The sequence below is a fragment of the Erpetoichthys calabaricus genome, chromosome 1 (assembly GCF_900747795.2).
Source record: "Erpetoichthys calabaricus chromosome 1, fErpCal1.3, whole genome shotgun sequence".
Taxonomy (NCBI): domain Eukaryota; kingdom Metazoa; phylum Chordata; class Cladistia; order Polypteriformes; family Polypteridae; genus Erpetoichthys; species Erpetoichthys calabaricus.
The window spans coordinates 180507079-180530466 of record NC_041394.2 but is presented as its reverse complement, the minus strand read 5'-3'; the positions used below and the strand labels follow the sequence as shown (position 1 = coordinate 180530466).

General features: G+C 35.1%; 1 protein-coding gene across 2 annotated transcripts in view; it reads left to right on the top strand.

Annotated features, from left to right (window-relative positions):
• ddx11 (DEAD/H (Asp-Glu-Ala-Asp/His) box helicase 11) overlaps positions 1 to 23388 on the top strand; it is a 123227-nt gene that overhangs the window by 60449 nt on the left and 39390 nt on the right. For both annotated transcript variants that reach the window (XM_028809293.2, XM_028809283.2), the window contains exons 12-17: positions 7956 to 8035; positions 9847 to 9891; positions 10338 to 10405; positions 10994 to 11032; positions 13395 to 13515; positions 20542 to 20676. In XM_028809293.2, coding sequence (XP_028665126.1) covers positions 7956 to 8035; positions 9847 to 9891; positions 10338 to 10405; positions 10994 to 11032; positions 13395 to 13515; positions 20542 to 20676 — 488 coding nt within the window. The remainder of the gene's footprint in view (positions 1 to 7955; positions 8036 to 9846; positions 9892 to 10337; positions 10406 to 10993; positions 11033 to 13394; positions 13516 to 20541; positions 20677 to 23388) is intronic.

Sequence of the window (23388 nt, the reverse complement as noted above, 5' to 3'; positions counted from 1 at the left end):
ATAACAACAACCCTACCGATGAGACATTGGGTCTACTGGGGGCATCCTGTCAGTTCTTCTGCCCTCTTTTGTATAATTGTCTAGGTCTTGTATAAAAGATTTTCCAGGTTTCATTTGTCAGGTACAGCAGGTTACATACCTTTCTGGTTATATTCTAGTGACGTTAAATATTGATTTATTATATACTAGCATTCCTCAGGATAAAGCACTGGAGGTATTACAGTCTACATTGCTTCGTAGGTCAGCACTTCACTTAAATTTCATTGATTTAATTTTGGATTTTACTCACTTGGCCCTTAATTCAAACTATTTTGTCTTTGATAACTGTTTTTGTCAGCATAAAGGGGTAGTGATGGGTGTTATGTTACAAGTTATGAAGAAACATTTATTCTTTCTAATACAGACCAGTTTTATTGACAAATACTTAAGTGGGTAAAACATATTGATAATGTATTTCTAGTTTGGTATGGTTATTTGGAGTCATTACTCCAATTGCATATATTCTTAAATAGTTGTGATTATAATTTGTTCTTCACTTTACATCATAATAAATATTCCATTTCTTTCCTTGATACTGTTATTTATGCAGAGGCTAAGTATTTTCAGTTTTCTTTATATTGCAAACCCCGGTAACCAATTGCTTACTGCATACCTCTTCCTTTCATTATTTTTAATGGATTGACAAGTTTCTTAGTTTCTATGGGTACGTAGGATCAGTTCCAGTTCTTAGCAGCTTATTAGTTCTGTACAGGATGTGAAACAGAGATTCTTAAAGAGAGAATAATCTAAAAAATCTGTGCACCAAGCTTATATACATGCTTGAGAAGCAAATAACGATCTTCATCTCACTCCATTACACACTTGTTGTGATTGTAACTGGTTGGTATGTTCCTTAGCACTAGAATCTCTGAAGCCTACGAAAAAAGTTGTAATCCTGGCCCACCTTAAATTCCTTCGCACCTCTCCATCAGTGTCTTTTGTTTTGGAAAAGTGCCGATCAACGCAAGCAGACTGCTATATCACCTCCCCCACTGCCGCAGCTGAACTTGGACAAAAAGGTCTCCCAGTTCAAGTCTATTTATCTGGGTGTGAGGTGCCTGGAGTTGCATAGGGTAAATAATATATCGTTACTTGGAACACATTCATTTAATGTGTGTACCGTGTCTTCAATGATCTGGGTAAATGTAGGATAACAGGAAATGCGAGGCAAGAAATGTTGAACACATACCTGTTAAAGAAACTTGTTTTATATTCTACCACTAATGACAAAATTTTAACATGAAGTGTATAATGTGTGAAGACTGAAGTCCAAATATCAAATAAACTCTTTCACAAAAGTGTGCTTTTATTCAAGAATATAACCAAAGAAAAAGAAATTGGGTTAGGGTATGACGCTGACATGACCACTTGGGTGGTGCATTGGTAAGAACTGCTGACTCATGATCAAGAGTTTGTCAGTTCGATTCTGGGTGTTTCCTAGAATTACCGTTTTCAGTAGTGAGCTTCTCTTATTGTTACTATTATAGAATAAAAATATACATTTAATTTGAGTCTGTAACAGTCGTTGTAAATTTATGGTACTTGTAAAGGTTAGTGTTAATTTTTTTTTATTCAGTTTTATTCCCTCAGTCACATTCATGCTCCCCCCTGATTTGACACTGCTGTTTTCAAATAGAGATGTGCTATAACAGAGGTGAACTCCGGTGAAGATGAGGGTTCTACATCAGAGAAAGAACAGAAACCCTCCCCTAAAAGAAACGTCCACTCACACATAAGAACAACGCAGCTGCACCAGGTGTAAAGGTGAAAGATGGCACCGTTTGGATGCAGCAACAGGTTGGGCGTCATCCTGCTAGTGAATATGCCACATGCATGTCTTTCAACAAAACAGCAAGGCTTACAGAGCTTGCCAATGTATCATGCAAAGTACTGTTTGCAGTTATGTTTCTTGATGGTCTTTATATGATAAACATTTATATGTTACTTATATAAATGCCACATCGAATGTTGTTTACCTATATTTATTTACTTGTCTTCCTACAGTATAAAGTCACAAGTAGACTGCAGAGCTTCCTGTGTTTGATAGACATAGGCATGTTGACAAAGTACATGTGCAGTGCCACTCCTTATTTAGGAAAATATCAGTTATGAAAAGTGCGATGGCAGCTTCCACCTGCAGCTATAGACACAAGCAACTCTCCACACTAGTGTTTAGATCTGGTAGTGCCATGCTGACACTTCAGTACACGAGCAATGGTACCAAGAATGCAGTTAGACTTCTTTTTTTGGGCACATACACTGCCAGCATGGCAAGAGAAATTAAACATCAGAGGTATATTGTTTGTAATTTTAACCATTGTACCAGTTGTTGTGGTATTGTATATTCCATATTTTTTGATTTATACTTTACAGGATTTTCAACACACTTCACCCCACTCATCATCACTCATTTTTAGTGGCAGCTATGCTCAAGTATTCTAAGAGTCAGCCATCTGTCATTAGTTGCTGTAAACATTCTAAAAATTGTTCTTGGCCCAGTGCCTAAAAGCAAACAAGTTGATCTGTGCGCTTGTATTAAGATTAATAAAAATAGTAAAAACTGTTGTCTTCCCCCCTCCCCCTTTCTTCTGAAGTATTCCTGAGCAGACACCCCTCCTACCTTTGATAAATGGGTCTATGAGACATATTTTTGCATTATTCATTACTAGGCATGTAATCTTACATTTTAATGTAAGCAAAGTATACAGACACAGCAAATGCAACCACAAAAAGAGACAGTTAACAGCTATTGTTTCACATATTGGTTAACTGTGTTTTCAGTTTGCAATAGTTTGCATAGAAAGCAAAATTACAACTGTTGAAAAGAAATAATTCAATGAAAGTAGGTTCAGGACAAATGGGCAACTGAATTCTCACCAAAAATGTGCACAAGATTCTTTAGAGAGAGATGAGAACTTTTCAGGCATATCAGTCTAATATATCTAAATATGTTGCCTACATTTTGAGACATTATTACTTTTTATTTTTAGTTGTGTGTTTATAAATTAAGACATTTATTTATTGTTTCACCTTTATGGTCTGTCATATTTAACACACTGAAGCAGAGAAACTAAAATTAGGGAAACAAGGGTGCATGTCTGTGGCTCCCTTATGGTGGTGTACATACTGATTTTAAATGTGTGCTCAAAAAGAAACCATGATTAATAAACATGATGACATTTTGATTCTTAACAAAAATATATTTTTGGGAGTCCTGCTTACAGTGTCTGTTTTGATCCACCTGATATTGAAGCTGTTCATGTAGCTGAATATTTTGAGGATAGTGCTGTTAATGAAGATACATTAGATTAAATCTTTACAGACAATGCCAGACCAAAAGATTTCATAGAGTTTGTAAAAAGTCAGATGCCCGTCACCTAGGTTAAGCTGCATATTCTTCTAATGGTTATGCTCATTCACCTATGAAAGGAAGGCTTTTACCTGTTCTTCGTAGTGAGCCCTAATGCAAGCAGCAAATATTCATTCTTTGAGGAACTAATGTGCACCTTTTTCTGTATGTTGAAACTTCACCTTCCTTCAAATACACGGCTCTCTTGTATTGAGCATCAGTAGACTTTGCGGCCTGGGAACCAAGTTACCCAAACTATTCTATAACATTTCAATAATTATTTACTACTCCAATGATGATCATTTTGATCATAAAATAGGTCATTACGATAGCAATTGATGAGAAGAATTCATAATTAATTGCAGAATTACAGTATTTGAGCATGTCTCTAGAGTGCCTCTTTCTCTTGCAAGATTTGGCTTTAAAACTAATTGGCACATAGTCATTTCATAACAGGCTTAAGTTTTTGAATTTGGTATTTTTCCATCCAGCTGTTTTAGTTCTAGACCTTCCTCAAAAAACTGACACGTATGTTTTCGGTATCGGGACCCTAAAATGTTGAGGTCCATCAAAAATTGGAGATTGAAATTTTTGACCAATCTAAAGCTTTTGCTCCTCCCCCATAGATGATAGGTTATGGTGGGGGAGGGCGCAAAGCAACAAAAAGTTGAAGGTAAGCTTTTCCTTAAAAATGCGATATCAGAGCATACACTGTGCTGTATGGAAAATATTATCACTCATTCGCTGGTTGCTGCTGTTCAAGAATTGCTATTCTTACAGGAGTATGCAAAGAGCCTACCATTTAGGGCAAGCAAAAGCTTAACATTAGCTTATCATCTAAATTTAGGAGAGCTGATGCTAAGTCAGGTTGTGTATGTCTTGAGTCTTGTTTTTCATGCTTATTTTATAAGTTAACCAATAAAAGGTGTCATTTTGCTTGACTTCTCATTAAATGCCTATTTATAAGAAATTCTGTATTTGTAATCCTCATGCATTCGTAAATCATATTACTCTATTCCTTAAAACTATTGTGGTTCAGTTACCATGACTTAATCCAAAAGGCCAGAACACCAGTCCAAGTGAAAGGTAAAGAAAAGCAAACTTAAAGCCTTACCAAAAAAAAATGTAGATATTGGCTTTGCCCACAGCAAGACTAAATGAATGTAAACAGTGAACAGAAAACTGTGAACCTAAGGTTCAAAGTCACTCGCCCAATAAATTTAACAAAAACATGGCTTCCTGGTAATTAAGATTTTCAGTTGTTTCCCATCACTACAGTGAACTTAAAAATTTTTATAGGTCATTTTCAGTAATGTATAATCCTATACTAAATACAATTGTTTTATGGTAAGGTTTAATGGGAGGGCAAACCTCCAGGTATAACATGATGCTGTTTTAATCGCAATACTTGGGGCACGGTATGAAGTCAAGTCAAGTTGGGGAGCATGCACTGGTACAGTGTGTTGCTGCACCCACCACACGACGAAACAACTCGGGATCCTGGTTGGCAACCCCCCAGGCAGAAACACGGCCCAGTCCCACCCTTTGGAAATGACCCTCTATCTGCCGCAGCCAGGTGTTATGTGGGCAACTCCTTGGCCTGGTCCAGCCACTCAGGTTCCCAACAATGAGGATCCTACGAGCTGGATCCCCCTCAGGGAAATGCGCTACATGGCCGTAGTGCCGTAACTGACGCTCCCTCACAATGCAGGTAATGTGCCTCATTCAGGACTCCATGAGCAACGCTCATTTGTCACAAAGTCAAACCAATGGTATCTAAGGATTTTCCGGAGAGACACAGTACCAAAGGAGTCCAGTCTTCATCTCAGGTCACTGGATAGCGTCCATGTCTCGCAACCATATAACAAGACAGGAAGCACCAGGACTCTAAAAGACTTGAACCTTTGTCCTTTTGCATAGATATTGGGAGCACCACACACCCCTTTCCAGCGACCTCATGACCCCCAATGCTCTCCCAATCCGTCTACTGACTTCATAGGAAGAGTCACCAGAGACATGAATGTCACTGCCAAGGTAAGTAAACATCTTGACAAGGTCGACACTGTCTCCACAAACAGACACACTGCTGATGGCTGTGCCCAAGAGGTCATTAAAGGCCTGGATCTTGGTTTTTATCCAGGACACTCGCAAGCCCAGACACTCAGACTCCTCGCTCAGTCTTTCGAGCTCCCCAATCAGAGCCTCCTTTGCCTACAATGCTGTGATCTTTATGGAGTCAAAGTCTAGGTCGGTGAATCTTTCTTCACCAACAGATGCCTCACAGCTGCCTGACCCCATGACCTTACCCAACACCCAGTCCATACAAGCATTGAACAGAGTAGGAGCAAGAACACACCTCTGACGAACCCCAGAATCAACTGGTAAAAAAACATATTTTAAAAACCTCTGTTTTTGTTTCAGTATACGGTATTAAGCATTTAAATTCTGCAGTGAATTTTTATTGCATTTTATTATTCCTTTTGTATTTGATTAATGATGCACATATCATTAAAGGCAAAAGTGTTTTTACCTGTTAAATTTTTATAAGGAAACTCATTGACTAAGTTCATCTCATTTAAACCTTGATTTTTAAATTGATGAAATAGTGTCCATAATAAGACTAGAAATATTTAGTTATTATGCCAAACACAAAGTGGAATGTTGTCTAATTCTTTCTTGTGAAATAAGCCCTTACATTTTTAGTAGAATTGTCAGTTAATGATTAAGAATAGAGTGTTACATAGTTAAAATGTTTTGTTATACAAATGTGTATTTAAAATTCTATTAGCTGCATGCATTTACATTCCCACAGAGTATGTGGCTACTTCAGTTGTGGTTTCTTTTATGGAAAATTTTTATAATACTGTATTGTGTGGCAACCCCTGACAGGAGCAGCCGAAAGAAGAAGACTGTATTGTGTGAAAATTTGGTTGAAAATACTGTTAACGACTTAAAAAAAACAATATTTTCCCCATATAACTGCTTATTACATTTTAATAAAAAATTTACCAAACTTAGTTTGAATTTCTACATTGACTCCAAAACACAAACTGCAAAATAATGACTCACTTAATTAGGCTAAGAGTCCAATGATAAACAGAAGTTGGTTGGAACAAAAACCTGCAGCCACAGTGGGTCTCCAGGACCGAGTTTGGGAACCAATGTTCTAAAGAATTATTCCCTGTAGTCTTAAGACATTTAGTTTGGTATTACTGAAACTAAATGGCAGATTTCCAAATTTACAAAACACCGAATGATAAGGATAGGCAAAAAAAAAAAAACTTAATTGTGCAGAATTTAAACACTTGAACCTCCAAAGGGTGTTGTCTCAACACCAGTGTGGACTTTTTTTTTACTCAAGATTGTGCATCTAAATACATGAAAAAAATGATATAATCTGTACTAATGATGCCAGATATGCATCATGCTGATCAGCAATTTTGATAAAGTGACATACTTGAAAAGGTTATGCAGGGACAAAATTGTGGGCCTTCTTTTCTTAACGAACTAATTCAGTGTAAACTTCGGAATATACCAAGAGAGACACTTAGATTTTACTAGTAGTTCTATTCTAACACAACCCCACAATGCAAAAAATTTGAAAATATAAAATATATTCAAATAGTTTTCCCTCGAGCAGTAGGTACCATGAAAATCTGTGTCACCCATATTTATAAGGAAATTGGCAACCTAGCCAAGTTTAGAGTTGCTTGTTTTATTGATTTTCAGTGCTATTTTGGTCAGTATAGTGTACTATTCCAGTATTTATTTAAATTTATTACCTTTCAATCAGTTCTTTAGATATTAGCATTGAAAGAATTCAATCAATGCTGCTTCTTTACATTTGTGTTCCAAATCAAATTAATTTGAACACATCTACTTTAAGAGAGCTATATAAAACAAAAGTCCTATTTTGCAGTAGTCTCTATAAGTTGAGACATCAAAAATCTTAATCAAAGCCCATCTTGTTTACCTCAATACAACATTTATGGATTTTAGGGAAAAAAGAAAAGTTTGGACTGTGTCTTGTAGAAAAAATGTAATTTTGTGGAATTTTAAGTAAAATAAGATGTACTTTTCTTACTGAGGTAAGGTAAATTTTATATATATATAATATATATAATCAGAACATTTTGAGTATCGGGTATTTCCAAAATAGTTGTCCTAGTAAGGCAGGCACTTGATAACACTGCTCACAATTTCATGTCCTGAATATGTTTTGGATAATTTTTGGATGATTTTAGTTTAGGTATCTGTACTGTATATGACATCAGCATTTAGCTTTGCTAATTTTTTTCACTTTTTCCATTGAAAACTATGCTTAATATTATGGATATATCACTTCCCATACACAAATTTTCTGATTTGTTCCATCCTGAACTCATCTTTGTACTAGTGATCCCAAACAAAATCCCTCAAGAGTGGAGTTGCATTTATAATCTGATTATATACCACATTGTTCACATCTTTTGTATAATGCTTACTGTTGGGAAGGTGGTTTGGTATTTTCTTGTCACATATTTTGCTATCAGATATGCAAAATATAATAAAAATTAATCTTTTGCAGAAATAGGCTAAAAGCCAAAAACCTGATGTACATCAAACAGATCCTATTTGTCTTGGAGAATCTGGTACGGGTCCTAGGAGGTAAGGCACACTAATTAAGCCTGTTAGTGCCACATTTTGTTGTAGGACTGATGAGCATTCTTCTATATTTTTCTTTAATGCCCATTATAATTGGTACTGCAACCTGCTTATACAGAGCAGATAATAAGGTTAAAGTGCAATACGGTAGAAAAATGTATTGTGTGCCCATAACAGTTGATGTTAACATAGTTGAGCAGAGTTCTTAATTTGAATATTAGCATTATAGAAAACTCACAGTAAATATTTAGCAGGAAAGAGGCCATCACGACGTTCATTGTGCACTTCTGCACAGGTGTTAGTGAATCTGTGTAATATTTAAAATAAGTGTTAGAAAAAGTTAACTGTGTAATAGGTGTATGTCGTATAAATAAAGTACAACAATGTTTTAAATTTGTTTTAAAAGGAAATCACTGTAGTTAACCTAACTGGGGAGTAATGTACCAAGAAAAATTTAAAAGCACAATGCACATCTTTTGTAGCCTGTTAACACCTGGTGCACTTAAGAATACTTAAAGAAATATTGCAGTTCTTTGAGAGAATTTATCACTTATTTTACAAATTGCAGAATAAAGTTTTAACAGCAGTTGAACTGCTGAGATTCAAAGTTTGTGCTGCTTTCAAGAAAATCTCCAGTAACACTGCAGAGCACATAGGAATTAACAACTGCAGTTGCTGGATCTCTTTACCTTCAGGATTTCAGTTTACACAACTAGGAATTGCAAGTGATGAAATGCCAACTTGACACATTTTGATAGCCAGATGAGGTCAGAGATTTTTATTGTCACATATGCTGCAAGTGCATTGTGAAATTCTTGTGATATATTAAGAAATAAGAGTATCAATATAAATAAATCAACAGCCTTAATAAATACAGTAAATAAAATAAGATTAAAAAAATAATGTACAGTACAATTAGACAAAAACTAGCAGGTGGTTACATATCAGTCATTAGACTGATGATTATTAGTTTGCTTGGCCTAAAACACCTGTTTTCCTTCCCCTCTTCCAGTCTTTATATAGTACTTCTGACTGAGCATTCATTGTCAAATCTCACACACATAACCCCGCCCCATTAGACTAAAGATAAAATGAAACCTGTTTGATGTTTTAATGTTACAAGAGTTTCTCTCTTTTGATTCAGTGTTTTGTTTTCCAAATGACATGTTGTTAAAAAATATAATGCAATATAAAAATATGCAAATCAAGCCATATCCTCAATTAAAATTTTTGAGAAGGAGAATTTAAGTCTTAGTTGGATGAACAGAATTTTTGCTTTTTGTAGTTGTTTTTTGAAGCATTTTGTTGAAAAGAAAGCAGTCAAATAAAACATATCCACAAAATATCTATAAATAAGGAATTTGGTTTGAAAGGCAGGTTTTTATTCAGAAGTTGTATACTGTTATGCCAAATACTGACAGACTATTAACAGCAGTTGCAGCCTGAAGGCAAAAAGAGCAAAACATTTAAATGATGAAATTACAAAGCAGTTAAATCAGAAGTACCAACATCTGTTTTGCCTGTAGTACTTATAATTATCCTTAGTCGCTTATCTTAAATTTGAGTCACTATTACTGTTGTTTCTGATGCTTATGTACTACAAATCTATTGTTAAAAAAAAAAAAAAAATCACATAGCAACTGATACCTTGAAAGTCCAAGAAATTACTGTTGTTCTGTTGTTTCACTTTTCACTATTGCACAGTAGCACACTCTTGATTCTGAAGGGAGTATTTGTTGTTTCATGTATATCTACATTGTTTTTTTCAAATACCTTGGGCTTGATTGTTAATTGTTTCTGTTCTTTTCATTTAGGTAAAGTTGGTCAGAACCCAAAGTCACAAACTATAACTCATCCAGGTAAATGTATACAGGTCTTTAGCATTGTGTACACTATACATATTCTGGTCACCTCCACCTTGATTGTCAGGCAATAACACATTCATAAAGGAATATTTTATAACATGGTTTGGTAGTGTGTTTTTACATTGTTTTGATTTTTATGTCCCTGTGAATTATTCAAAATCTATTCATGATGATATTTACTCTATTTTCCTATTTTTAATGTCTGAAATTTTTAGGATACCTAATTCCATAGATACTTGTTTTAAATATTACTTTGTTTAAAAATTCAGACTAAATCTATATGTTTGGCTTTGTTTCTCTGGGTTCTTTTAATTTGTTCCTTTCTAGGCCTGTGTTTTAAATAATTTTGGCTCATTCTGCTAAAAAAATGAAGGATAAAATGCATGAGATTTACCAAAAATCATAAAATTACATTTATAATTGTTTTTTCCACCCCATAGGTCCTGAGCTCCACACTATTAATAACTTTCTATTCAAAGCACAAATTGATAATATTAACCTCTTCAAGGTATGTTATATTATTAAATACCATTCAGTATTTTTCGAAAATAGATGTAAATAAAATGCATTCACACTTCTTGTTTAAGGAATGTGAGGAACACCAACAAATTATGGTAGAAATGTCTTTGCTGTAATTTGCTGATGTAAGCCATCTTGCCTTGCTTTGACTGACATTAATACTTTTTGGTCACATTTATCTAACCAGGTGATGTATTTTTTTTCTGAGTTCCTAACAGCAAGTTCAGCAACCTTTGTCAATAAAGCTCCAGCAATACTGCCCAAATAATCTAACCTTCACACAAAATCATTAAGATCTCTTCTTCCAGCCATGTTAGCCAACAAACTGAACAACGGGCCTGGTCAAAGGTTGTATATGTGAACCTAGTCATGTAGAAGCACCTGGTTTCAGTATAATTTATGTAGGTTGTTTGGTTTTATTCATTCAGATACCTGTATTACTTGATATCAGAATAATGCATAAGCAGTTAAGAGAAATAATTTTATGATTTATATTATAATATATATTTATATTTAAAAAGCTGGATTCGGACAATTTTGTCAACTTACCACTTTTTTCTTTTTAAAATCTACATAGGTGCAAAAATACTGTGAAAAAAGTCAAATCAGCAGAAAGGTAAGATTATTTTGCTTTGTAAGGAGCATAACCAAATTAAAATTATTTTATCATATTTGAATTACCATTAAACATTTGTTTTGTTGTTCATGGTTTTTATAAACCATAATAACCAAAGATATTTTTATTTTGGTTCTGTTTAAAGTTGATTTTATTTTTCAAAAAACCGTGTATAATCAGTTTGTATGTTCGTAATATTTTTAAATTTTAACACTTAGTAGTAGTAATTGTTATTGAAATGTTGCATGCCCTTTCTTTCTCCTAGCACTTTAGCATGTTACACTTTTTTTAGTGTCTTTCAACATATTGCAGCCCTTCAGTTCTATGACACTTTTCTGTATACTTCTGAGACTAGTACTCTGCACTTAAACACAATTTGCTGTAATGAGAAACATTTCCATTTGGAGTGCCTTTTTGTGTACAGTAAGGCCCCCAACCTACAATGCTGGTTTAAAAAAAAAAGAAAAAAGCAAGTGCACCTCTTAAAAATGTGTTGTTCATGTAGTAATCAACAGTCTAGGTGATCTAATGTAACAAATTACACTGAAAGTCAATGTTTTTATTTATTTATTCAATAAAATAGCAAGAAATGTGATTTCTGTCTGCAGAGCTAAAAACAAATACAAAGATTCAATAGCTGTTTTTGCCATCATTACAAGTTACACTTCTTATAGACGTGTAACTTAAGTCAGTCTCTTAAATTGATTTTCAGGAGTTTTTGCCTGTTTTCCCTTATAGAATTTCTTCATCTGTGTGATATTAGAGGCCTTTATTACTTTTACTGCCTGCTTCAAGTCCTCCAGAAGCATTTCTATGTGGTAGACATGTGGCCTTTGACTTGGGTATTCTGTATCCTTCTATTCTATATTCTTCTATTTGAGGCATTACTTTTATTTTCTTGAATATTGTGGGTCATTGCCTTCTTGCAAAATAAATTGTTCAGGTTTAAGTTTTGGACAGATGGCCTCATTCTCATCAAGTACCCTGGGGAACAATGTTTAATTCATGGTTGAATCTATGATAGCAGTCTGGTTGGGCCCTGAGGCAGAAAAACAGCCCAATAACATAATGCTTATACTAGCACAGCTTACAGTTTTTATAAGGTTCTTAAGTCAAAAGCACTTCTTTGTTTTTTGACAAATATGTCAAAAAGAGTGCTGCCTTTGTGTAATCTGTCCATAGTATGTTGTTCCAATAGTCCCCGGTATTGTCTAAAGCTACAAGTATCTGACAAGGCAGATTTGCATAGCCTGTTTCTAATGGGTGACTCATGTACCTTGATTGAGGCAAGACTTGCCTGTAAATCCTTTGATGTTATGATGAGGTTTGCAGCGACTTGTTGCGGCATCTTTTGGTCAGGGATGACCTGGCCAGGATAAATTACCAGTGGTTTGAAATTTTCTCCATTTATAGATGATTTTCTGGACAGTGGAATGAATTATTGCAAATCTCAATGTGATTTTTTTTTTTTTTTTTTTAATGTTTTGTAAAATTCAATCACCTTTTTCTACTGCCATTGTTAAAATTTCAACATATGTTCTTTTGTCTAAAAATATTAAAAGGATAAACCTTTTAATGGCACATTCACGTTTTTCACACCACTGTATTCATTCCACCACACAGCTTTCTCTCCTGTTCTTACTATTTAACTACAGTCTGAATCGCACAGTGCCCTTTATTGAAACAAATGGTAACATTTTTTAATAACTATCACTAATGCATTATCGACAGACATTTAATCTTTGCAAACCATTTGTTCATTAGCTGCAGATCTTTTTTGCATTACCTAATCTAATACTAAAATTAACATCCTTTGCATGGTTCATAAAGGTTTATTAATGAAAGTAATGAGTTGTTTCTAAACTGTTACCAAACAGTCTTTTAAAAACTGCAGCGCTCCATTTGCATAATGTATCCCATTTCATTTAAGTCAAACTTAATGACTTTTCAAAAAAGTGTCAAAACTGAGAAGGTCAACAGTTTTGAAAGGACCATTGTATATCTCAAACCTACTGTATTTCTGGTGTTTTTATACTTTTTTTCTTTACACTCTAACTTCTCAAACTTTTTGTAATTTTTTTGGAGCATGCTTTTTATCTTATTTTAAAAATATTAATTCATTACAGATTTAATTGATCATCCATTTGATTTTTATATATTGTAATCATATTCTAGCTGTATAATTAATTTTGTGATTATCTGCACAGTCATTTGAAATGGAAATAGCATTTCCCAGTTTTTTTTAATAATTCCTATTCTCATTGATGTCACCATAGTGCATTTCCAATAGTTTATACAGTAAACATTAGATTATACTTCCTTGGCACAAGCTATGCATCGTAACTGTTGTTATTCCTTTTAGTTGTTTGGCTTTATGGAGAAATATCACGGAAACCTACTTGATACAGCTACTAAAGAAAATCATAAGTCAGCAGGATTGGAAAAATACCTACAGTCTCTCCAGCAAAAAGATAATCATGATGGTGAGTTCATCTATGCAGCTGATTCCTTAGATAGATAGATAGATAGATAGATACTTTATTAATCCCGATGGGAAATTCACATTCTTCAGCAGCAGCATACTGATACAATAAATAATATTAAATTAAAGAATGATAATAATACAGGTGAAAAAAAAAAAACAGACAATAACTATGTATAATGTTAAATATTAACGTTTACCCCCCCTGGTGGAATTAAAGAGTCGCATAGTTTGGGGGAGGAACGATCTCCTCAATCTGTCTGTGGAGCAGGACAGTGACAGCAGTCTGTCGCTGAAGCTGCTCTTCTGTCTGGAGATGACATTATTTAGTGGATGCAGTGGATTCTCCATAATTGATAGGAGCCTGCTGAGCGCCCTTCACTCTGCCACAGATGTTAAACTGTCCAGCTTAACCACTGAAAAAAACGTAATGTACAGTTAGGGTTGTCACAGTCATGAAATTTTAGTATATTGTCATACAAATAATTGCAGTTAATGATTTAATTGTCTTCTGTTCATTTTGTACCACTATAGAGTAAACCTGAAAATTGTTTATTAATACAGGTACACCTTATTAAGAAAAAGAGCCATTTATTGCCATTTAACTTTGGAACATGTAAATAAAAATTGCATTTATGCTCATCTTTTAGGCTTAGTAAACTAAAATTTTACATTGCAGATGTTATGTTAATAACATTAATCATAACCAATAACTAAGGTACCATAATCAAAATAAACAGTGTACTATGACCAAAATGGGCCATACAGTATGCTGGGCAAGGAACACTACCATTAACATTAAGGCAACATCTCATTCGGGTCACAGTATCGCCAGCTATACTGAACATTCTCTCAGAGGCAGTACGTGTTGGACAAATGCACATGTAATTTCATGCAAACCTCACCATCAAAGGGGATCTTTCTTACTTTTTAAAGTAATGAGTAACATAATGGAAAACATATTTTCATGAAGTAAAAATAGCTGCGTTACTTGGAAAAAAAAAAAATATGCGCTGCTGTGTTGTTATTCCTGCCACTCCCTAAAAAATAAAAATATTGCATTATTTTGCACAAGTATTGCCTTTTCTTGCAAAGATAGTCCCTGCTGCTGTTGGAGTAAAACCTGGTTTATACTTTCCATATAAAGCTTGTGCAAGGTTAACGTCCAAAACAATACTTGTAGACTTGTGGGGGTCTGTTCAATCCGCACTTTGATATTCTTCTAGCTAGCAGGTGGCAGCGTTTGGTTAATGTCATGTACCTAACAATGTCACAGCAGAGGAAGTGAGGCTCTGCTGATGGAGGAAGAGTTGTGGTTGTTATTACTGGCTTTAAGAGCCAAAAGAATCGGTTGAGTGTCAGACCCCATTAAACAAAAGCAGTAAAGGTATGGTAAGTATAATATTCTCAGGTCGGTGACCTACATGAGGAAGAGATGCACTTCAAATATTTTTGTATATCTATATTGTGCTTTGATGACCTGCTGCATCATATTCAGCCCATTGTTCAACATTCTGATACCCACGTAACCAGCCTCTCCTTGAAATTCACCACATTGAAAAATCCAGCGTGCGTAAGGCGATGTGTTGCTGTGTCTCGTGTTTGTCATTAGAATCAGAATCACCACTACGTAATGTACGGGAATTTGACTTGGTAGATTTGAAGCTGCTTATAACAGAACACAACATCACATACAAATAACATAAATTGCATAATTTAAAAAGAAAAACTTCATACAAGTTTGCAGAATAGTGCAATTATAAAGGAGATGAGAAAATAGTGATGTGCAAGTGAAAGTGTGAGTGTGTAGTATGTATGCACGTACACACATACATGTACAAATACAGTATACACATACACATTTATACAGTATCTGACAGAATGCATAAATATACAAAGAAGTCAGGCTAAGTTACTGTTTTCAGAGGGCTATGGCTCTGGGAAAGAAACTGTTGAGGTGTCTATTAGTTTTAGTTTTAATTGACCTGAACCGTTTACCAGAGGGGGGTTTATAGAACAAGTGATGAATAGTTTGAGATGAGGCTGTAATTTATTTTTGGAGTGTGCCGTTGCTAAACCAAACCAGCGAATGATTACACTTTCAATTATGGCTTTGTAAAGATGAACTAGGATTGGCTAATATTTAATTTCTTTAGTTGGGGTAAGAAGTACAATCTCGGCTGTGCCTTTTTAGTGATGTAGGTGGTGTTAAGGTCCCAGCTGAGTGTGTTTGGGATAGTTGTGCCCAAATGTTTGAAGGATTCCACCATATTGATCGCAGAATCATTAATTTCTAGTGGGAGAGGTTGCAACTGCTGTTTGCGAAAGTCAGTGACCATTTCCACTGTCTTGGAGGTATTGAGCACTAGGATGTTGGAAGCACACCAAGACACAAGATGAGATACTTCTTTTCTATAATGTGTTTCATTGCCAATAGTAATTAGACCAATAATGGTGGTGTCATGAGGAAACTTAAATCATTTTAATGGAAGTATCAGTGGATTTACAGCCATTGGTGTACAAGGAATAAAGTAGGGGGGGAAGTACACAGCCTTGAGTGGCACCTGTGCTAATATGGAGACAGTTAGAGAGGTGGGAGCCCACATGAACATGTTTCTGGTTTACCAGAAAACTATAAATCCTTTTACAGATGGAAAGATTAAGTTCAGTCCGTAGAAGTTTAGTTAACAATAGTTCAGGGACAATGGTGTTAAAAGCTGAACTGAAGTCAACAAACAGTATTCTAGCATAGGTTCCTTTACTGTCCAGATGCTCCACCACAAAATGAAGGCCCATGTTAATGGCATCGTCTACAGATCTGTTTGCTCAATATGCAAACTGAAGAGGGTCAGGAACAGTAGCAGTAACAGACTTCAGATGGGTTAGAACAAGTCATTGAAATACTTTTATTAGAACTTAAGTAAGAGCAAATAAGCCTGTTATCATTGAGGCAGCTTATTTTATCACTTTTGGGAACAGGAACAGTAATAGAAGATTTAAAGCAATTAGGTACAGTACACTGTGCAAGAGACTGGTTAAAGATATCTGTGAAGAGGGGAGCGGGTTGCCTAGCACAGTGTTTGATTGTTGCAGGTGAAACAGAATCATGACCAACTGGCTTTTTGCAGTTCTGTGTTGAAAACATATTCCAGATTAATTCTTTGATAGAAAAGGGTGAGGCTTTTGTGAAGAAGTGACTGGTGTTGATAAAACCACTTCAAAGCTGGAGGAGCAGAGCAATTGTAGATATTCAGCACCTTGTTGTTCAAATCTCCAGTTTATTTTTGTGTTTCCATTTAGCATATCTGATTGCATTGTTAAGCCTGTTCCTGGTGAGTCTGTATGTGTCCTTATTACCAGTTTTATGTGCTTTTTCCTTCATATGACAGAGATTCGTTAGTTCTTTGGTGAGCCATGGTTTTCCATTCTTATAAATCAGAATTGATTTGCTGGGAATGCAAACCTCTTCACAGAAGCTGATATAAGAAGTAACAGTGTCAGTCAACTTGTGAATGTTTTCACAAGCATTTTTGAAAATGTCCCAATCTGCACAGTCCAGACAATCTTGTAATGATTCAGCTAACACATCAGACCATGAACGAATAGATTTCATCAGTGGTTTAACTAATTTTAGCTTTTGTTTATAAGTGGGTAACAACTGTAGCATAATGTGCTCAATGGTTAGGTTTGCATTATTAAAGTCACCCATCACTATAATCGGGGAGTTTGCATGACTGTTCTCCAAACTAGCGATGTAATCTACCAACTGCTGCTGTGCTTCATTCACGTTCGCGTCAGGTGGGATGTAAACTCCAACAAGAATTATTCAAGAAAATTCTCATGGTAAATAGAATGACTTACTATTAAAAGCGAATAGTTCCAGATAGCTGGAGTAGTACTTTGATAAATTGGAAATGTCAGTACACCAAGTTTCATTAATGTAGAAGCATACTCCACCACCTTTTGATTTGTTGCAATGATCAGCATCTCTATCTGCTTTATAAAGCAGAAACCCCAGCAGTTCTAAAGCAAAGTCAGGAACTGATGCATTAAGCCATGTCTGCACAAAGCAATATGATGAAAAGAGAAAATAATCCTTACTTGTAGTGAGAAGAAGATTAAGTTTGTCAGTTTTGTTCCTCAGAGATCTGACATTGGATAAAACTAGTCCGGGAAGGGGTGCTTGAAATGTGTGTCTCCTGAAACACACAAGAGACGTTGTGCACTTCCCCATTCTCTGCTTCAGGGGCGCGTTACCTGGCTGGGAGTCCAAGTTTGCAGTTGGAGGGTTCGTAAGTGATAAATCCGTATGTAAATGTCCTTGATTAGTCGAAGATAAATGAAGTCCAAGCCCAATAGATCGGAGTTGATCTTGTGTTTAAGTAATTCTCATATTGTTGCAAAAGGCAAAGTTAACAGACAAAAACAGACCAAACAAAAGCAGCAACCAAACAACCGTGGCTACCCTGATTGGCACCATCATGCAGCCGTTGCGACGTGTGGATACATGAGGTCAAAAGTATTGAAGAAAAGTTATAAAAATACATGTTTTCCCTCATGTTCCAAGGGGTAAATTTAATCCACCCAGTTTAGGATCATAGGGAGCCAGTGATTATTGTCGCAGCAATGGTAATAAGGCAAGAAGCTGATGTGCTTTAGCAGCTGGCCGGCAGATGTGACCGCAGGTCTCTTTAGTGCTTTGTCTGCACCCCTGTCCACTACTTTTCATAGCTGGCTTCTGCAGGCATTCTTTCCCCCTCAGACAACTTTTGGCTACCTATGGAGCATGTCTCTCTCACTGATGAATAATTGTGAATTATAAGTCATTGTCAGTTATTTCACTAGTAGACAGACTGTTTATATTGTTTTATATGATAACATTGCATCAATAAGTCTAACAAACAAAAGAACCCAGCACATATTTTTCTGATGACATTTTAATCTTAACATTTGTGTTTTTTTTTTTTTTTTTTTTAAACACTGTTTGTACAAACTGTATTTGCTCCTGCGTTCCAAAACACAGAAGTTAAATATTGTGTGACAACATTAATGCATGAAACATTCATGCATTTAGAATATTTATACAAACACAGAAGAATGTCTTTTGCCATTGTTTGACCTTTTAATTAATTGGGATTTGTGCACATCTTTTCATAAATTAAAGCATTTTAACTTGTTTTTTTATTTAAAAAATAAAATTTTTTGTCTAGGTGCTGTTTCAGAGTTCATTATCTTTGTGGAAGGTAACAATTCCATTTAAAAGTTCCAACAGTCATTTGTAACTATAGTCTTTTAATCAAATTAGACAAATTGATGCTACTGTTCTAGTCAAATAAGATGCAAAACATCTTTTTATTCTTTACATTCATTAAGTTTTTAATGCTCTGTGTCTGGGCTGTGAGGTATTTAAACTTTTATAACAATTAAAGAATTGTCTTTACTGTTTCAGAGATATTTTACATAGGTGTTAAATTATTCTGTCAAAATAGTAATGACATCAGCTGCTGCTAGAAGACTACTGAACAGATAAAAAAAAGAGAAAATCTCTGTAACACCCAAGCAGAAACAGTCAAAAATATTTAAAGATGCTCTATTTTACCAGTAGCACTATTAAGAACACTCTGTTAAAATAATCTGTCTACAGCTTTGATTTAAATATTAATATTGATGAGATACTATTGGTAGACAAATTATTGAAAGGTTTTGTGGCGCAATAGCCCAATGCTTAACCTCCCTGTGGGTTTTTTTTTTTTTGGTTCTTTATTTCGCCTTATACAATTTCTCGTATTAGGAATTTGTTAGTTTTCGCATACCCCTTGGGGTCAGAGCGCAGGGTCAGCCATTGTACAGCGCCCCTGGAGCAATTGAAGGTTAAGGGCCTTGCTCAAGGGCCCAGCAGAGTAGGATCTCTTTTGGCAGTGACAGGGATTCGAACCGGCAACCTTCGGGATACCAGCGCATATCCTTAGCCTCAGACTCGCCACTCCACCAATTTTTGCTTATACTGGTAATCTTCAAAGGATCTTCATCTTGTTAGAACAGAACAGGCTTTGGAATTCAGATATTAGTATGTTTTGATAGCTGCGTGGTGCTCTACAATTTATGATGTTTTATTTCAAAACAACAGTTTTAAAATTGGCATTAACCTTTACTATAACCGAGTGTAGCACCTGGAAAAATGGTTAAACTTCCAGGCTGTAGTTATTATCCTTGCTCCTATGGTTACACTTAACTGTGGAATGGTAATCAAATAACACTAACAATGTGACAATTAAGAATTATAACAGGGAAGTTTCCATGGTAGAATTAGATGAACTGTCATTTCTGTATCCCAGATCTTTAAAAGTTAATATTGCAGCTCATCTATAGTAGAATAGAATCTTTGGATAATTGGGATACTGTGGAATTGTGTTTACTACAGGCAAATTAGTGTAAAATACAGCACCTAAATTGTGTGCATATTCATTCAAACTGAAGAATTCTTTGAATTTGATATTTTCTGCATCACAACAAGGACAAATAAGTTTCACTTATCACTGTTTCTACAACACAACAACATAATCTAGGTATCACTTGGTGATATTAATAAATGGGGCTGTCAGTATGCAAATAAAACGTTACTTTGTGTTTTTGGTACTTTGTGTTTTTTTTATTATTATTCATTTAATTTTTCCTAATTGCAGCATATAAATAGAAAAATAATTGGTTTTGGTCCAGAACTCATTGGGCCATTTAAGGAAAGAAATGAAATAATTCAGAGGAATGATGATGAAATTCAGGGGAACAAATCTTAAAAAGCAAGTCAATTAAAATGAATTAGCAGCAAACACAGTGCACTAATTAAGAAAAGGATTAGAATGAAAACCTGCAGCCACTTAGGATTCCAGGACCAGAGTTGGGGACCCCTGGTCTAGAGGATAATAAAGTAATCATAGAATAATATTTGATTCATGTTTGTGATAAAACATGCAACATTTAGGTAAGAATTAAAGTACTGTTTCTTTTTAAAAAAACATGTATTTTGCAGCTCATACCCCTGATAAGATGAAGCCTGCAGATGAACTGCAACCAGCAATGGCCTCTCCCATGTTTCAGCTAGAAAGTTTTCTCTTTGCTCTAACCAATGCCGATAAGGATGGACGAGTTGTGGTGCATAGACAAGGTTAGTGTAAACCCTAATTTGGTAGAGGTGAACTGCATTGCTTTGAACTTTTTTCTTTTTTAAGAATTAAAATATGATTAGAAAAACATATGTGGTGTTTTGTTATCAAGAGATCAGTGTTGTAGAACTGTTAACTTAAATAAAAAGGTTAATTTACAATTTCATATTTATCTCTGTTATTGTCAGTGTCAGTGTTAGTGTGCTTGTGAGTGGGACCCCGCAATGGTCTGTAATGATAAAGGTACTGGTTCCTTCACCCAGTGCTGCCAATATAGACTCTGCCTCCATGGAGACTGAGGTGATTTAAGTGGGTTTAAGAATCTTATTTTATGTTATTAGTCAAAACAGACCACCACAAATCATGCCTCTCATTATTGCACGTTAAATGTTGTAATAATGAGAATTTAATCTGGAATGAAAGAGACTTTTTTGGTATCAGTTGTGTAGCTGTTAGAAGCTACTCTGCTTTATTAAGACAAGATAGCTTTTTAAATGTTTCTCTCTGCAAAGCCTGCTGATAGAATTTTATTGTCATTCAAAACAGTTGTTTTTTTTTATTATAGATTTTTGACAAAAGTTTTGTTTTTATAAAGACAACTTATACCACAACCAAAAATATTTTTAATCCGTTACTTACAAAAGAGTATTAGTCTTAGCATCAGACAACATGAGGGCCAACTGTGTAATGATCCAGTTGCCTAGCACAAGAAGTCATTATGTGTTTATTTCTTTATATACTAAGAATGCAACATGCAATAATAGTAATGGAGAAAGATGTACAATACTTTACTATCAGTAAATGTGGTCACAGGTATAGGAGAATTATCTTACATTGTGTGTTTTTTTTGTTAATGAATAAACATTGTCAACAGACAATACCAGCTTTTTGGCATTACATTTACATCTGCTATCTGCAATATCATTTTTATTTTTAAGAGAATATTATCTTCATAATGGTCAGCTAAGTGGTTTTCACTGTAGTCACCATCTAAAATAACTTTACACACAACTTCAGTGCTTTTTACTACCGTGTTTCCCTGAAAATAAGACCTACTCCGAAAATAAGCCCTAGCATTATTATGCTGCTCTGTAATATAAGCCGTAGTCAAGATTGTCAGCTGAAAAGTAAGGCGCCTAAGGCCACGCGATGTGACGCGTGTGTTCCCGAAACATCCATTAAATTCTGAGGACACCTTGCCACAATATCTCTGAAAAGGATGTTTAATGATTACATCCATCAATTCGGGGATGTGCCCATTCCTGCAGCATTGGCGCAAGACAGAAACAAAATCTTTGGGACGAGGCATCAGCGCATCGCAAGGTGAACACAAGCACACACATACACAGGTGTCATTGTAGCTTCACCAAATCCCCAAACCTTCATGTCTTTGGATGGAAAACTGAGTACACTGTGGAAACCCACCAGGAAAACATGCAAACTTCAGGCAGGGATCACAAAGGACGTGACTCCCTGTGGCATAGCAGCACTACTGCTCTGCCACTGTGCCACCCCATATGTGTAACTATTAGCAGTATTCATTATTTAAACAAAGTTAACAATTTTTTTCTGTAAATGTAACATACATATTTTAATGCATTTCATCATGAAGGTGATATCAAGTATAAATCTAAGAATTCTAAATGTGCAGAGAGCTGGAATATTATAAATTTAATGTGTTCTGTGTGGCGATGCTGCTTGCCGCTGCTATCAATGCAGGAGGACGCCCCAGAAGCACGTAGCGATTTAACAACTGGGTCGGTTTTAAGATGACGTTTACGACGGTCTGCTTTAATGACAAAGTAAACTACGGGATTAAAGAAGACATTTCTAGTTTAAAGATGACATTTCCACTGTAATCACAAAATAAACATTTTCATTATGTCCTTATTATCTTTTTCTCTGTGGCTCAAATACACCGCCGTACATTCTGATGGTATTGTAAAGGTGCCAAAAAAAAAAAAAGACAGCACAGAAGATGGAATGTGAGACTTTTAAAATGTATCGTGTCATTACTTTGGGAAATATGTGACACTTGAATATCAAAGAACCACGAATGCATTTGTATGTCGGCATTTTGGTTCACCACATTGAACCATTCATCAAACATCGAAGCGCGCACATCGATCCTGGAGGATCCTATGAATGTGGAGAGTTATGACGATATTCCAGAAGATGACATGACTGTATTTGGATAAATGTATATTGTTGTACATGAATAAATATAAGATATCCCCTGAAAATACGCCCTAGTGCATCTTTTGGAGCAAAAATTAATATAAGACCCTGTCTTATTTTTGGGGAAACACGGTAGTAGTTTGTGATAGAGCAGATGACATTTTTATGACATATTATATAATCTCTTTAGTATATTTTTGTGTTTTCTTACTCCTTTCAGTGCTCTTTGAATAATAGGCCTTATGATGCCATCTTAATTTGTTTAGCACTTTTTGTTTACTTTAAAGTGAATCAAATACATTAGGACATCTTATAGTAATGGTTAATTTAATATACTGTGAGCACTGTCACAAGTCCTATTTATTAATTAAACAGTGATATTCAAATAATTCAAATATATAAAACACGATTTTTTACATGCATTTGGATAATGTAGAAAAAATATTGGTACCTCTCAATTTACCAAAGAATTAACAGGAATTATACAATACTCTGTCTTTCTCTAGACTGACATTTCACAATTCGCAATAATCTAA